This window comes from Xyrauchen texanus, chromosome 16 (genome assembly GCF_025860055.1).
Source record: "Xyrauchen texanus isolate HMW12.3.18 chromosome 16, RBS_HiC_50CHRs, whole genome shotgun sequence".
In the NCBI taxonomy this organism is placed as follows: Eukaryota; Metazoa; Chordata; class Actinopteri; order Cypriniformes; family Catostomidae; genus Xyrauchen; species Xyrauchen texanus.
The window spans coordinates 31,999,681-32,015,378 of NC_068291.1; the positions used below are offsets into that span (position 1 = coordinate 31,999,681).

Genomic DNA, 15,698 nt, shown 5'->3' on the forward strand with positions numbered 1-15,698 from the left:
ACATAATCTAAAAAAAAAATCCAGAAATCACAATATATGATTTTTTAACTATTTATTTGTATGATACAGCTGCAAATAAATATTTTAACACCTGTCTATCAGCTAGAATTCTGACCCTCAAAGACCTGTTAGTCTGCCTTTAAAATGTCCACCTCCACTCCATTTATTATCCTAAATTAGATGCACCTGTTTGAGGTCGTTAGCTGCATAAAGACACCTGTCCACCCCATACAATCAGTAAGAATCCAACTACTAACATGGCCAAGACCAAAGAGCTGTCCAAAGACACTAGAGACAAAATTGTACACCTCCACAAGGCTGGAAAGGGCTACGGGAAATTGCCAAGCAGCTTGGTGAAAAAAGGTCCACTGTTGGAGCAATCATTAGAAAATGGAAGGAGCTAAACATGACTGTCAATCTCCCTCAGACTGGGGCTCCATGCAAGATCTCACCTCGTGGGGTCTCAATGATCCTAAGAAAGGTGAGAAATCAGCCCAGAACTACTCGGGAGGAGCTTGTCAATGACCTGAAAAGAGCTGGGACCACCGTTTCCAAGGTTACTGTTGGTAATACACTAAGACGTCATGGTTTGAAATCATGCATGGCACGGAAGGTTCCCCTGCTTAAACCAGCACATGTCAAGGCCCGTCTTAAGTTTGCCAATGACCATTTGGATGATCCAGAGGAGTCATGAGAGAAAGTCATGTGGTCAGATGAGACCAAAATAGAACTTTTTGGTCATAATTCCACTAACCGTGTTTGGAGGAAGAAGAATGATGAGTACCATCCCAAGAACACCATCCCTACTGTGAAGCATGGGGGTGGTAGCATCATGCTTTGGGGGTGTTTTTCTGCACATGGGACAGGGCGACTGCACTGTATTAAGGAGAGGATGACCGGGGCCATGTATTGCGAGATTTTGGGGAACAACCTCCTTCCCTCAGTTAGAGCATTGAAGATGGGTCGAGGCTGGGTCTTCCAACATGACAATGACCCGAAGCACACAGCCAGGATAACCAAGGAGTGGCTCTGTAAGAAGCATATCAAGGTTCTGGCGTGGCCTAGCCAGTCTCCAGACCTAAACCCAATAGAGAATCTTTGGAGGGAGCTCAAACTCCGTGTTTCTCAGCGACAGCCCCGAAACCTGACTGATCTAGAGAAGATCTGTGTTGAGGTGTGGGCCAAAATCCCTCCTGCAGTGTGTGCAAACCTGGTGAAAAACTACAGGAAACGTTTGACTCTGTAATTGCAAACAAAGGCTACTGTACCAAATATTAACATTGATTTTCTCAGGTGTTCAAATACTTATTTGCAGCTGTATCATACAAATAAATAGTTAAAAAATCATACATTGTGATTTCTGGATTTTTTTTTTTAGATTATGTCTCTCACAGTGGACATGCACCTACGATGACAATTTCAGACCCCTCCATGATTTCTAAGTGGGAGAACTTGCAAAATAGCAGGGTGTTCAAATACTTATTTTCCTCACTGTATGTATATGGGTTTGTTTGTGTGTGTGTGTGTGTGTGTGTGTGTGTGTGTGTGTGTGTGTGTGTGTGTGTGTTTCTAGGAGTTATATATGTATATGGATGGGTCGTTTTGGTATGTGTGAGAGTGTGTGGGTAGGTGTGTGTGTGTGTGTGTGTGTGTGTGTGTGTGTGTGTGTGTGTGTTTCTGGGAGTTATACGTGTATATGGATGGGTAAGTTTGGTATTTGTGTGTGTCTGCTTGTTTCTGGGAGTTATATATGTATATGGATGTGTCGGTTCTGTTGTGTTTGTGGAGAGAGTGAGAGAGAACTGGTCAGTTGTCAGTGTCCACTGAATACATGACTGTTTTATTGAATCATTTTAAGTATATACATCTTCACTCCAAACATTAATGACTGAATTTCCTTGTTATAATTTAACAATGATCCTATTCATCTGATCTTATTCTGCTTATAGTTGGAAAACATCAGTTCAAAACTTCATATGGGTTCAATCTCTTGCCGTGTGAATGTGCCTCACACTGACAGACCTGTTCAGTGAATACTTGTTTTTTCTTGATGCCATGTTTCTGAATACCAAATGTGACTGTTCAATAAAGATCATTCAGAATGAGACCAGTGTGTGTGTGTGTACAGGTTTCCCTATTTTTGTCTGAAAATGACTGAAATGTCCTCACCAATATAGTGACACATTAAAATCTGACTATAATGAGGACATTTTAGGTTGACCTCACTGGTAAAAATGGCTCATACATCAGTATATGCTAAACTGACCTGAAGAGGGCATGTGGTCTTAAACCAAATAAATCTCATAGCGAAATCGTCAGGATTCGTATGACTGTTCTAAATTTGTATAATTCTATACATAGTATAGGGGGAATCTCCTCTACCACCATCAGTGTGTTGCATCCACCTGGATGATGCGACGGCAGCCATAGTGCACCAGATGACACCAGCTATTGAAGTTACAGAATATGCTGCGGCATGGATTGCATAACAGCAAAACATATATCTATAGATCTTTATAATATCTATATAAAAACTTTACTATTGATCTACAGTGAGGAATGACTGCTGTCACTACCTTGTGCCATTCTATCATCACCTTGAATAATTATTATTTTTAAAATATATTTTAATATCACAAAGGCCTATTTTTATATTGCTATCTAGTAAACAGGTTAGGGAAATGGGAAAGGTTGAAAAATCAAGTTATGGCAGTTACAGAGTGCATGTTAGTATACACATCAAATCATTCATTAATTAAATTGCATCATAATCTATGCAGGTAATACTCAAGTAATGGCAAAGAAATAAAAAGGTAGATTCTGTTCTCTCTTCTCTCAGCTCTACTGAGGTATAGATCCTATATTTCATTTGTCCCTGAGATACTGTAAATAACCAAAGGTTTATCTGCCTTGAACAGTAGTCTGTTGCAGAAATGACGATTTAAACAACTTTACGGCTCAAATAATACACAAGTTTTAACAGAAAATTAATGCAAGTACTTTTTTTTTCTCTCTCCCCTTTTTCTCCCAAATTTGATATGCCCAGTTCCCAATGCGCTCTAAGTCCTCATGGTGGTGTAGTGACTTGCCTCAATCTGTGTGGCAGAGGACGAATCTCAGTTGCATCTAAGATGTCAATCCGCACATCTTATCACATGGCTTGCTGAGCGCGTTACCACGGAGCCATAGCACACGTGGAGGCTTCATACTATTCTCTGCGCGGCATCCACGCACAACTCACCATGCGCCCCACCAAGAGCGGTACCACATTATAGCGACCACAAGGAGGTTACCCCATGTGACTCTACCCTTGATTAGGAGACCTGGCTGGAGTCACTCAGCACGCCTGAGTGTGGCGTGGTAGTCAGCATCTTTACTCGCTGAGCTACCCAGAGCCACATGAATGTAAGTGCTTTAATAAGATTATAATTTCTAAAAATTTCCCATTCACTTCTTTTTTTAAGCACTGAATAGGAAATCTTAAAGGGTAACTAAACTTCTGCTCAGAGTCTGACTCCACCCACTAGCAATATTTGAAAAATGCTGGAAAAGTGGGAAAAGTGGGGGGGGGGGTTTGCGAGCACCTGAGACCCATAGTGACGGATTAATTGACAGCTGCTGTCAGACTCTAAAATGGAGAGTGACTGGAGTGGTAATTTTCTCCAGGAGTATTACTATTATGTTATTATTATTCCTCACACGGTCGCAAGACGACATGTACATGAATCTGATGAGTTTTATCGAGTTGATGTCAATAGCGCGCGCTCTGTAGGCATATTCATATTTTGCCGCTATGTGAAGAAATCCAGCAAATGCGCCGGCACGTTTGTCTACCCTACCCTAGAGGATTAACTTTAGCCTAACCATAAATTGTGATTCAAATATATATGATCACTCACCTCAAGACGCCGCTGCGGTAGTGGAGTCCATGCAGGAGGAGCAGCATTTGGCACTGCGTCGCTTTTCAGCGCGAGCTGTTTGGAGAAGCCCATTTCCACCTCCATTGCATTGGAGAATGCAGTTTGCACACTCTGTAAAATGCAGTTTCCAGCTCTAGGCGGGAACTCGCGGTCTTCCAGGCCAAGGACATGCAACCACTGGCGCCTAATTTCCAAGTCTGCTGGAAAGCTATACAGTCCAGCATTGCTGTTGCAACCAGCAACACTACACCTACGTACCATCCTGACAACTGTACTAAATACAGATAATCTACACTAACTTGAAGCTATCCTAACTGACGCAATACTATGCTACTAACTAACTATGCTTCTAACAATACTACACTAACAAATATGCTAATTAACTACCTAGACTACACTAAATAATCTAAATAACTATATAAATGCTATGCTAAATAGATGCTAAAATACTCTATCCTGATCGTTTTCAATACTCGCAATTCCAACTCCTGACTCGCTACAGTGGTTTTGACGAAACGAGATGGTTTTTATACTGCCATGGGCGTGGTAGCTCGTACCAAGGGCGTGGTGAGCTGGAACCTGCTTACGTCAGCTGTCACCGGTTACGTCACGAAGTACCGCAAACAGCCAATAGGAAAATTCAACTGCAGTAGCCACCGTTCAACCTGAAGAGGGCAGCACTCAGACGTTTTCACACCATATATTGTAGAATTAAAACACTTTATACACAAATGTCAAAAAAATTACTTGAATCAATGACCAGTACTAATAAAGCCCCATTCTTACAGATCATTAACTCAAAAAAGTTGGTTTAGGGTTTAGTTACCCTTTAAAGGAATATTCCAGGTTTACAGGTTTAATACAAGTTAAAGGTGCACTCGGTAACTTTTGTCTTTGTGTCATCTTGGAATTTACACTAACACCTAGCGGTTTGGATGCAGCATCATTTTAATTCATTAGTTTCAGATGCCATTGTAGAAATGTAGTATTAACAGTCAGCCATGATTACTTTAATCAATGAAAGTGTCAAATAACAGGAGGGTTACTGAAATTAAGCCAGTGGTATTCGGCTGGTCATGTGATTCTAACATGGCAGCCCCCATGTGTGGACCATCTCCATGTAGAATAGAACAGATTTTTATAAGGTTACTGATATGACCGGAGTCTTCATTTTAATGTGAGTGGTCATGATTTCCTACATACATTGAAAAATCACAATTCATGACTTTAGAGCTCCACTTTTTAAATGACAAAAAAAATAAAAAATTACTGAGTGCACCTTTAAGATCAATCTAAAGCATTTGTGGCATAATATTGATTACCAAAAAAATAAAATTAATAATAATAATATTTCGACACATCAATCCTTTTCGTAAAAAAAATAAAGGCAAATATCAAGGTTACCGTGAGGCACTTACAATGGAAGAGAATGGGGCCAATTTTTAGACGGTTTAAAGACAGAACTATAAAGCTTATAATTTTATAAAAGCACTTACATTAATTCTTCTGTTAAAACGCATTTATTATTTGAGCTGTAAAGTTGCTTAAATAGTTTTACTGTCGTTTTAGGGTTTATGGTATTACGTCATGACAACAAAGTTGTAAAATTGGATGTTACTTTACACAGAAAAGGTAAGTAAGTGATTTTATAACAATAAAATCATGTTAACAGGCATAATGTTGGGGCTATACTTTTGTAACAGTGAGTGTTTTAAAGTTTACAGATCAGCACCATTCACTTCCATTGTAAGTTGACAGTTTTTGCTAATTTTAAAGAAAAGGAGGGAGTCGAAATTAAGTTTTGTGGTAATTGACATTATTTTAGAAATGCTGTTGATTGAGCTGAACTTGTATTGAACCCGGAATATTCCTTTAATGTGCTAGCTAGTTATACAAAATAGCCTTTCTGGAATCTAGCCTTTAAAACTTTCTCGAGTGTGATTTGAAAGTCGAGTTTGTCAAGTGTTCCGAATTAAGTATTTATTACTGTCAAGTCAAGTTTTTACAGTGGTTGTGTGTGATGACAAAGTCTTACACACCAGACAACCAGTCCATTTAAAAGACAAATCACAAAAACCCCGAAATCATCATTGGACATTCACATTTCACGGTCATCTTGGAAATGCATTTATTTGAAGTGATCGTGGTAAATAAATGTTGCCCTCTAGCGGTCTCGTTCATTTTCAGTTTTTCTAAACTGTAGGCATACGGTTCCCTGTCAAGATAAATAATAAATATACTTTGGAATGACAAAGTCTTGTCTTTAAAATCTTTCTAAATCTTTCGGTAGTCCTCCAACAGTGTCTCTTGAGCAAATATTTCCCCACTGTAACTCAGTTCACACGCTGACGCTGGTGGGAGGATTCAACATAAACTGGGGATTTAACGGGATTCTGCGAGCAGAGTTCACACCACACAACCCGGGACACTCTTTATCTTTGAACATGATTTTGGTCAAATTCGTGTGCGCGATCATAACCAGATCGCTGTTTATTCTGGTCTCTCTCATCGGGGTCTGGAGAGTGACAACGGTGAAAAATGACAGTATCTACTGGTTACTGACGGTCTTTTATCTGCCTCTGGTCGTGGAGATGATCTTCACTTTAAAGCGAAGAAAGGGGAAAGAGTACAAATGGTGAGTGGCATATACTTTCTCAAATCATCCATTATTTGTTACAGTATACGTGATTTAAAGCATGACATAATCTGAAGTAATCTGAAACAGATTACCAATTCATTCTGTGACAGGACACTCCAAAACTCTTCCAAACAGTTGTTGATCATATTCTGTGAATGAGATCACAATAGCTTTAATTCAGCATTCAGAATTAAAGTATATATTTAGATGGTATTTAATCAGCTTTTATAGTCTCTGTCCAGATGTATTTTTGATTTAAATCTTTTCCTCAAAACTTGGCTACATTCCTCAGTCCCTCCCTCCTCCTCCTCCCCCTCCCCAACATCCTGCTAAACCTATTGTTACATCTGACTGATGGGCGTGTATGCAGCCTATACATGCATGTGTGTGTGAAGGAACATACAAATCCGTTCACCAAGTGTTGAGTTCTTATGTACTATGTGCCAGTGTGCATTTGTTATAGTAATGCATCTGTAAATGTAATGCAGTCATCTTTCTGTCCTCTCTCAGGTTTTCTCCAGCCATCCTGCTCTTCCTCATCAGTATTATTCCATCCATCTGGATTCTAGAGTTGCATCATCAGGAGAACAAGGCCAGTGATCCTCAGGTATCCTTCTGTGTACCAATTCTGTTCACTGGAAACCTTTCTGTTTTTTCTTGTTTTTTTACCTGAAATTTAGGTTGTTACTTGCTGAAAACCTTATTGAGGGAACAAATGTAATAAATGGCCCTAAATGTAGCTACAAAGGTCCTAAATGTAACCCACGTTGCCCCAAAATGTATTAAAATGTGGTCCTTAATGTAATAAGGCCCTAAATGTAAAAAAAAAAATATATATTGTCCTAAAGATGAAAAAAAGCCCTTCTTTAAGCAAAACCAGAGTTTCCAGTGAGGCACTTACAATGGAAGTGAATTGGGCCATGTTTTGGAGGGTTTAAAGGCAGAAATGTGAAGCTTATTATTTTATAAAAGCACTTACATTAACTCTTCTGTTAAAACTCGTGTATTATTTTAGTTGTAAAGTTGTTTAAATCATCGTTTTTACTGGCGTTTTAGATTTTACTGTGGTAGGTTAAATTGTACAATTGGATGTAAATTTACACAGCAAATATTAGTAAGTAATTTAATCACACTAAATGTGTGTTAACATGCATATTGTTTATGTCTTGTGGCTATACTTTTGAAACAGCGAGTATTTTAACATTTACGGATTGCCCCATATTCACTTCATGGTAAGTGCCTCACTGTAAACCAAATTTTTTAAAGAAAAGGAGGGACATGTCAAAATAATTTTTGGGGGTTATCAACATTATACCACAAATGGTGTAGATTGAGCTTAAATTGTATTGAACCTATAATATTCCTTTAATGCAATAAAGTTATTTCAACTCTACTATTATTCTATTGTACTAACTATAACTGTCTATCAAAAATGAGTGCATAAACTTCATATCTACATATATATTAATATACGCAAACACAAACTTAAAATATTCTAAAACATACCAAGCACCTTTCGGGGACATTTGTATATATTTAGGACCAAATGTTATAACATTATGTCCTTTATTACATTAAGAACTGTGATGTGCTCTCATGCTTTTGTTTTTCCTTCATGGCTGCTGCTGCCCCAAGAAACCTGTTTCTGTGTCGTTTTGTGTTGTTTGCTGTTGTTTTATATTTATTTTATTTTTTTCTTAGAAGGAATCATGAGTTTTGTCTTTGTTTAGTTAAAACACATTACAATAGACTTAGTTAGGTCAAGTTCATTAAAGATTCAGAAACCCTTGTTATTAATGACACTGTGGCCGTTAAGTGAACTGTATCCAGCTACCTGTTGCTCATGATCGCGCACACACTCCATTGGGACGCTAGCGAGCATCAACCAAAACAATGACAAACGTACAAAGAGGCTAAACGTGATTCACCGACATCATGCTGATAGATGATTAAAATTACACAGTTATGATTGTTTTACTACACACTTTGAGACTGCATATTATATTTGACTCTCCAGTGCTGGAACAGGGCTAAAACAAAGTGTGGATTTAAGTCTGACTATGTGAGACTGTAGTTTGAAGTAATCCCTTTTCTTTGCATTATACAATGCCTGCATTTATATGATAGCCGATGTCGGTGTTAGCTAGCTAGCCAGCTTTATCAATAGCTGTTAGCTAAATTTGGTGGATGATGAAAGTAGCTGTTTATAAAATAGACTGTACATTATAAATATGTTGACAGTTCAGTATTGATGTGATTCCATCACAACTGTCATTTTTATATATATCGATGCACTATTGTTTTATAATAATATAATTAATATATTCTCTGTATAACCAAGTTACATTACACTAATGACTGGAGCTTTTTGCATTATCTTGAGCATTGTCTAGCATTCATTTCATGTGTTATTGTAGTTTACCTTGCTGAATAATTACAGATTAACATTGTCATTGTTATTTTAGTGTGTGTGTGTATGTGTGTGTGAGAGTCGGTCAAGCCTAATTATGGTAATTTAATAACTGATATTCCAACTGAGTTTCCATTTATTAAACTCCTCTGCTTTCTGGTGTCTGACAGTGTAAGAAATTGGACTCATGGGAGAATGTCAAGAGCATGGTAACACCTCAGAATGGCACCCTGGCTAATGAAACACTCAAGGTAATCTTGCAAATTAACTTCATATTTGTATGTTTTTTTTTTACTTTTAATTGATTATTTATCAAAGGCACAAAAAGTCACTGATGCTCTGACTACTATATATCTGCATACATGTCAAGTCATGTCATGTCAAGTCATTTTTATTTGTATAGCGCTTTTCACAACACACATCATTTCAAAGTAGATTTACAGAAAATGATGCTTTAACAGAAAAAGTGGTTATATATGAATGTCTTCAAGTCATAATAGTGCAGTTTAATAAAATAAAATAAAGTGTTAGGTTTAAATATAAGTAAGTAAGTAAACTTTATTTATATAGCACCTTTCACAGATAAAATCACAAAGTGCCTTTACATGTAGAAAAATAACAATTTAAACAATTAAGACACAATTATACAAAGCATACAACATGATAACTAAGTCAACTGAAAGCTTGTCTGAATAGAAGTGTCTTCAGCTGTTTTTTAAAAGAATCAACACAATCAGCCACACGCAACGACAAGGGCAGGGCATTCCACAGTTTGGGAGCAACTGCCTGAAAAGAGCGGTCTCCCCGAGTTTTAAGTCGGGTTTTGGGGATCATCAGGAGATTTTGACCTGAGGAACGAAGAGTGCGGAATGAAGAGTAAGGGGTCAACGTGTCCGCAATATATTTAGGGGTCTGTCCATGAAGTGCTCTAAAAGTTAAAACTAATATTTTATAATCAATTCTATATTTTACTGGAAGCCAGTGAAGAATAAATAAGATCAGAGTGATGTGAGTCCTTTTGTTTGTTCCTGTTAATAGCCTGGCTGCTGCGTTTTGCACCAATTGGAGACGGTTCAGAGAAAATTTGTTAAAACAAATAAAAAGAGAATTACAGTAGTCTAAACATGACGAAATAAAAGCATGAATGATCAACTCCATGGTAGCTTTTGGGTAGTATTGTTCTCAGTTTAGAGATATAGCATGTAAGCTTCCACCGTGTGTTTCAAATTTGTGATCTAATTCTTTTCCTGTGGCCCACAACACAGTAACCATTGTCAATATGCAATATGCAACACTGGAAATGCAGCTACCTTGCTTTTCACTTCCACAGAGTCTTTCTCTTGAATTACTATTCCATGGATTTGAAATCTTTACTAGAGGATATCATGATATATCACTAACTCCTCAGCCATTCCATCACCCTTTACTCTAGTTTTGGTGGGGTCCTTTTAAGCATTGCCATTATTAAGTTTTTAATGGAGGATGTCCAAAATGTATTTTGACACTCATGGTAACTTTGAGGCTCTATAGAAATGTGTTTGTTATTATACTGATTTTTCATTCTACCTGTTTTACTTTCACTAGACATTAATTTCGGACTTAACTTCTCACTCTGGGACAGTCCCCTTTGAGCAACCAGGGCTTAAGTGCCTTTCTCATGATCAAAGTAGTGATAATTCAGTCCTCGTGGGATTTGAACCAACAAACTTTTGGTTACCAGCCCAGAACTTACCACGCACCAGACATTACAGCATAATTGTGTGTAAAGCTATTTGAATTGATGTGAAAATCAAAGACTTAACTCACTAGGTGGGATAAGACTTGACTAAAGAAGAACACTTTTTAACAATTTAGTAGTTTATTATATATGTAAAAGACATTTTAGTCAAGGAGGTCCCACGTTTAAATCCTGACAGTATATATCTTTATTACTACATTTTAACGGAAATGACGGGTCCCACTCTGCTCTCATGCTGAGGCCTATGGCAGATACGTTGTACAATTTAAACGGGTAGTGCCATTTCGTCGCACTTTGAGTATTTTGAGTGGCCCACTACACAACCTGCTCACTGGGAAAAGTCCCGGTGCTTCCGATGGCCAGTTCATCCCCGTTAAGACTGATTCATCCATGTTTGCAGTCATATTTCTTTGGAATGAAGAGAATCATCCCCTTTGTTCAGTGTGGTCTGATTTGCTTAGTCATAGTGTCCAATTTATATCTAATCTTTGTCTGTAAACAAATGTGTGTGTTTGTGTCAATCAGAACTTGGAACGCGTTCTCACCTCTGTTTGTCCGAATGACTGGATCCTTGGTCTTCATCAGGTTCTGCTCATCCTTCTCATCATCGGAAAGTGGCTCCTCCCACTAGGGGGAGGAGTAACTCGCGACGAGCTGTCTCAGCTTCTGCTCATCTTCGTTGGCACGGCAGCAGATATTCTGGAATTCACCAGTGAAACACTTTCTGATATCAAGTGAGTACTTCCTGTTTTGTCTACAGACAAAAGACTGGCTGAATGCCAATTCACATACTAGTGTTGGGTGATGTAAATTTGTCTCTTTATGGACCTCCTCTGGAAGGGAAAAAATATATATTTTACTGTTGGAGCAAATGAGAACGCAAAAATTATATTTGTTATGGTCTCCCATGTACCTCTATAGAAGTGTACCTTATTATTGTTTACTTAGCATTTCCAAACCAGGAAAAGGGTTCATTCTTATTTCCCCAATCCTAAATTGTGATTACAGCTATGCAATATTTCAGTGTTTTCCAATCCTGGTACAGGAGTACTCGCCAAACAGCGCACATTTTCTATGTTATTTTCTATGTTATGTCTCCCTAATCTAAAAAACCTAATTAAACTCATCAAATCATCATCATGCTTTCTGAAATGCTTCAGAGTCTTATGTTATTTGAAAAAAACAGGCAAGATTTTTTTATTCTGTTTCACTTTTGCATTACACACTATAAAGAGTTATATGAAGTACTGTGTATAAAATAAAGTGGCTGTATTTTTTCGTATTAATTTTATCAGTAGTAAATCATGGTAACGTAAATGCCACTGTTTCCTGAGAATGAGTCATTGGTGTTGATTTTTTGTATTTCCTTAACATAATGAGTGATAAGTGTTTGGGATAAGTGTTTATGTGTCTGAGAATCTGGTCTCTGTAATGCCATTTATAGGGCGTTGCAGGTCTTGACCCAAACACATGAGTAATATGTTCACATCTTAACTAAGTGTCCCATTCAGATGCATTTAAAACCTTTTATGCTACGTATTATAATTTAGAAAAGTAATTATTTTCTTTGCCATTGCATTAAAAACACACAATGTTTATTTATAACATTATCATAATCAAAACTCAAAGTGCAAGTTTACTTAAGCATTTTTATTTCGTGATATTGGATGAATCTTGGCTGATTTGTAGTTTTTATCCATTGAGAGAGGTTCATATAGAAATGCTAATGCATAATTTTATGCAAACCTTTATGACACAATCTTCCCTGTGTTTGTATTACAGGGACAACAGCCTTCAGCTGGTGTATATAATCCTGGCAGTGTGGACGTGGAGTATGTTGCAGTTTCCTTTACACCTGGCAGGTTAGTGATAACCTGTTTAACTGTGTTTCCTTAACATCTCACCATCAAACACATCTAACAGCATATGACCTACAAAAGAGTTCAAGATCCCATCTATCACTCTTCCAAAAAGGAAATCCACACAAACTCTCAAGTGACCAGAGGAGGATCCTGCTGTCCAGTGGAATTTTCACTTGAGGATCAGATATCGTGAATTTTTGATCCTGCTCCACAAAAAGCATTTTTCTTACCCAGGGTCTCTTTAGTAAGTGCTTATGACCACAAACTGTTGGTGTGTTGTGTGTTTTGGGAAAAAAACATGTTGCGGGGCATGTTTCTAGATACATGTGTTCAACAGCATGTGTTTTTGATTTGGAATTTGATCTATATCACTTCTATCCTCAGTAAGAGAGAGAGAGATGTCTTGCATTTTCTTTCTATAAACATCTCTACTAAAAGGACAAAACTTCCTTTTTACAGCCCATAATGTATAAATGGAATGTCCTTGGTTCAGTACAAGTTATGCTTAATTGACATAATTTGTGGCATAATATTATTTTACTACAAAAAGTGATTTAAATAATAATAATTAAAAAAATATAGTTATAGTAAGTCATTTATAATGCAAGTGAATGGGGCCAGTCATCCAAACATTTAAATGCACATTGTTTCACAAGTTTCACCACCAGATGTAAATGTTATACATGTTAACATGATTTTATCACTCATGTTAATACGTATAATGTTAACATCTCGTGGCTGCACTTTTCTCTTCACTGTTTATGGACTGGCCCCATTTACTCCTTTGAACCTGGAATATTTCTTTCAAACACATCTAAACAGAAGATCTTTAATTTGCTTTATCTATCTAAATGAAACGTGATCACTTGAAGCAAATGGATTGCGTAGGTATGTCGTTATATTCATTTACAGTAATTGATTTAATGTAGTTTAGGAAACAAAGCAGTCTGTTAGTGAGACATGCAGCTTTAGAACCCTCTTCCAACACTAAATCCCACCAACTTTAAAGGAATAGTTCACCCAAAAATGAAAATTCTCTTATTTACTCACCCTTGTGCCATCCCAGATGTGTATGACTTTCTTTCTTTTGCTGAACACGAATGAAGATTTTTAGAAGAGTATCTCAGCTCTGTAGTTCCTTTCAATGCAAGTGAATGGTGACTAGACCGTTCAAGCTCCAAAAATCACATAAAGACAGCATAAAAGTAATCCATAAGACACCAGTAGTTTGATATACAGTATGTCTTCTGAAGCAATGCAATTGCTTTGGGTGAGAAACAGATCAATATTTAAATAATTTTTTACTGTAAATCTCCACTTACATTTTCAGAATGTGAAAATTGAGAATTATAGTAAAAAGGGACTTAAATATGCATCTGTTTCTCAACCACACTTATCGTATCACTTCTAAAGAGATATATTTAACCAATGGAGTCATTTGGATTACTTTTATCCTGCCTTTATGTAATATTTGGAGCTTGAAAGGTCTGGTCACCATTCACTTGCATTGTATGGACCTACAGAGCTGAAATATTCTTCTTAAAATTTTTGTTTGTGTTCTGCAGAAAGAAATCATACACATCCGGGATGGCATGAGGGTGAGTAAATGATGAGAGATTTTTCATTTTTGGGTGAACTGGCCCTTTAGCTTCATTGAAGCAGATGTTTCCCTGTAGGAACTGTGCTTTTATTGAAGTGATTTAAAAAAATGAAAGATGGCCAAAGCATGATGACATAGTTTCCTGCAAACATACTATGAGCTTTGACTAAACATGGCGAGTGGGACCAGTTCTAACAGTAGTCACAAACTACATGAGATTCTACATTTTCTGCCAACTAGAAGGAAATTAATTCAATTTCACACAATCTTCTACTTCTGTTTCTCTCTATCATGTGTTACTCTACAGTTGTTACATCCAGGCCACAGACCTCCGATGAGCCCAATGGGGAAGACGGCTGTTGTAACAGGCTCTTGTCAAGACACAGTACAGATATTTGGAACATCGTAGAGAGCTTGTTTATTCAGGATGGGCCGTTTCTCGTAGTGCGTCTCATTGTGATGATTTACTTTGATGTGTTCCACCAGATGTTGGTCTTTTTCGCTATCAAGAACTTTCTAGTGGTCATCCTCAACCTCTATAGACTCATCGTCATCTGTCAAGATTTCAGACCACCACCTCCATCATCTTCCTCTCTTCGATCTAAAAGGAGGGAGGAAGCAGAGATGGAGGAGGGCAGAACATAGAGTAAAAGAGGGGACCATACAGAAAGGATACTTTTTAGTCTATTAAAGTTATTGAAGGAAATGCCTCTCAATTTAAAACCAACGTTATGTTTACTTCCCTAATAACAATGCATCTAATAAATGTGCTAGATGGATTACTTAAAACACATTTATGTGTGGGATGACAGTTTTATGATGGTATTTTGACTTTGATTTAAAGTTGTCCTATAAAAATAGGAACAATAGTAGACTATCATTCTGTGTTTCCTATTTTTAAAATAACACTTAAGTTTTATTGTGCTTTTATATGCTATTAGTGTTTTACAATGTATTTATACCTGTCAGTATTGTAAAATTATTTTCTTCTGAAAATTTGTTTGTATATCAATTTGTAAGAGGCAAACACACAGTTATCTCTAGCACACATGTGTGTAAAAGGGGTTTGGTCATGCATGATTATCATGATTCTCTCAGCATGTGCATTCAGATATGACTCTTTGAGATTAGTATTTGGAGTTACTCTGATCTAAGATCAGGTAGGTAGGTTGCTCGCTGGTATCTGTACTTGCACTACAACAGATCCCAGATCAGCCTTCAAGAAACCCAGCATTTTAACCAGAGATGGTTACAGCACATGTAAACATATCTACTTGTGAACATGTTTGTCTTTCAGTGTTGAAATAAATGATATAGCTTGTATAGTTTGTATCCAGCTGGATTCTCTATGTTTGTGGGGAATGATCTCCGCTGGTTATCTGACCATTGGGTTTTAATGGCTATTTTAGCGTTGTGGGGAAAAAAGTAGATACACTAACTTTTTTTTTATTTAACTCCCAATCTCACTTTGTCTCTCACATGTAACCGTGGTATCTTGTAATTTCCTGCATGTCTTCAAAAACAACATGC

The 15,698-nt window shown here is 37.3% G+C and overlaps 1 protein-coding gene across 2 annotated transcripts; it reads left to right on the forward strand.

Annotated features, from left to right (window-relative positions):
- Nucleotides 1–6,201: 6,201 nt before the first annotated feature.
- On the forward strand, nucleotides 6,202–15,484 carry tmem26a (transmembrane protein 26a). Of its 2 annotated transcripts, none has more exons than XM_052145985.1 (6): nucleotides 6,202–6,555; nucleotides 7,069–7,165; nucleotides 9,139–9,219; nucleotides 11,292–11,440; nucleotides 12,489–12,568; nucleotides 14,476–15,484. In XM_052145985.1, exons 1-6 carry the CDS (start codon nucleotides 6,365–6,367, stop codon nucleotides 14,811–14,813), a joined length of 936 nt encoding a protein of 311 aa, XP_052001945.1. In that variant the 5' UTR covers nucleotides 6,202–6,364; the 3' UTR covers nucleotides 14,814–15,484. The 2 variants fall into 2 exon arrangements, with proteins under 2 accessions (XP_052001945.1, XP_052001944.1); XM_052145984.1 differs by having other exon boundaries at nucleotides 6,206–6,555; nucleotides 11,232–11,440.
- Nucleotides 15,485–15,698: the final 214 nt, after the last annotated feature.

What these genes read in the sequence shown, in the direction of transcription:
- tmem26a (XM_052145984.1), top strand. Translation starts at nt 6,365, where the DNA reads ATGATTTTGGTCAAATTCGTGTGCGCGATCATAACCAGATCGCTGTTT. An exon ending in AAGGGGAAAGAGTACAAATG is followed by an intron (nt 6,556 to 7,068) that starts GTGAGTGGCATA and finishes GTCCTCTCTCAG; the next exon opens with GTTTTCTCCAGCCATCCTGC. An exon ending in GAAACACTTTCTGATATCAA is followed by an intron (nt 11,441 to 12,488) that starts GTGAGTACTTCC and finishes TTTGTATTACAG; the next exon opens with GGACAACAGCCTTCAGCTGG.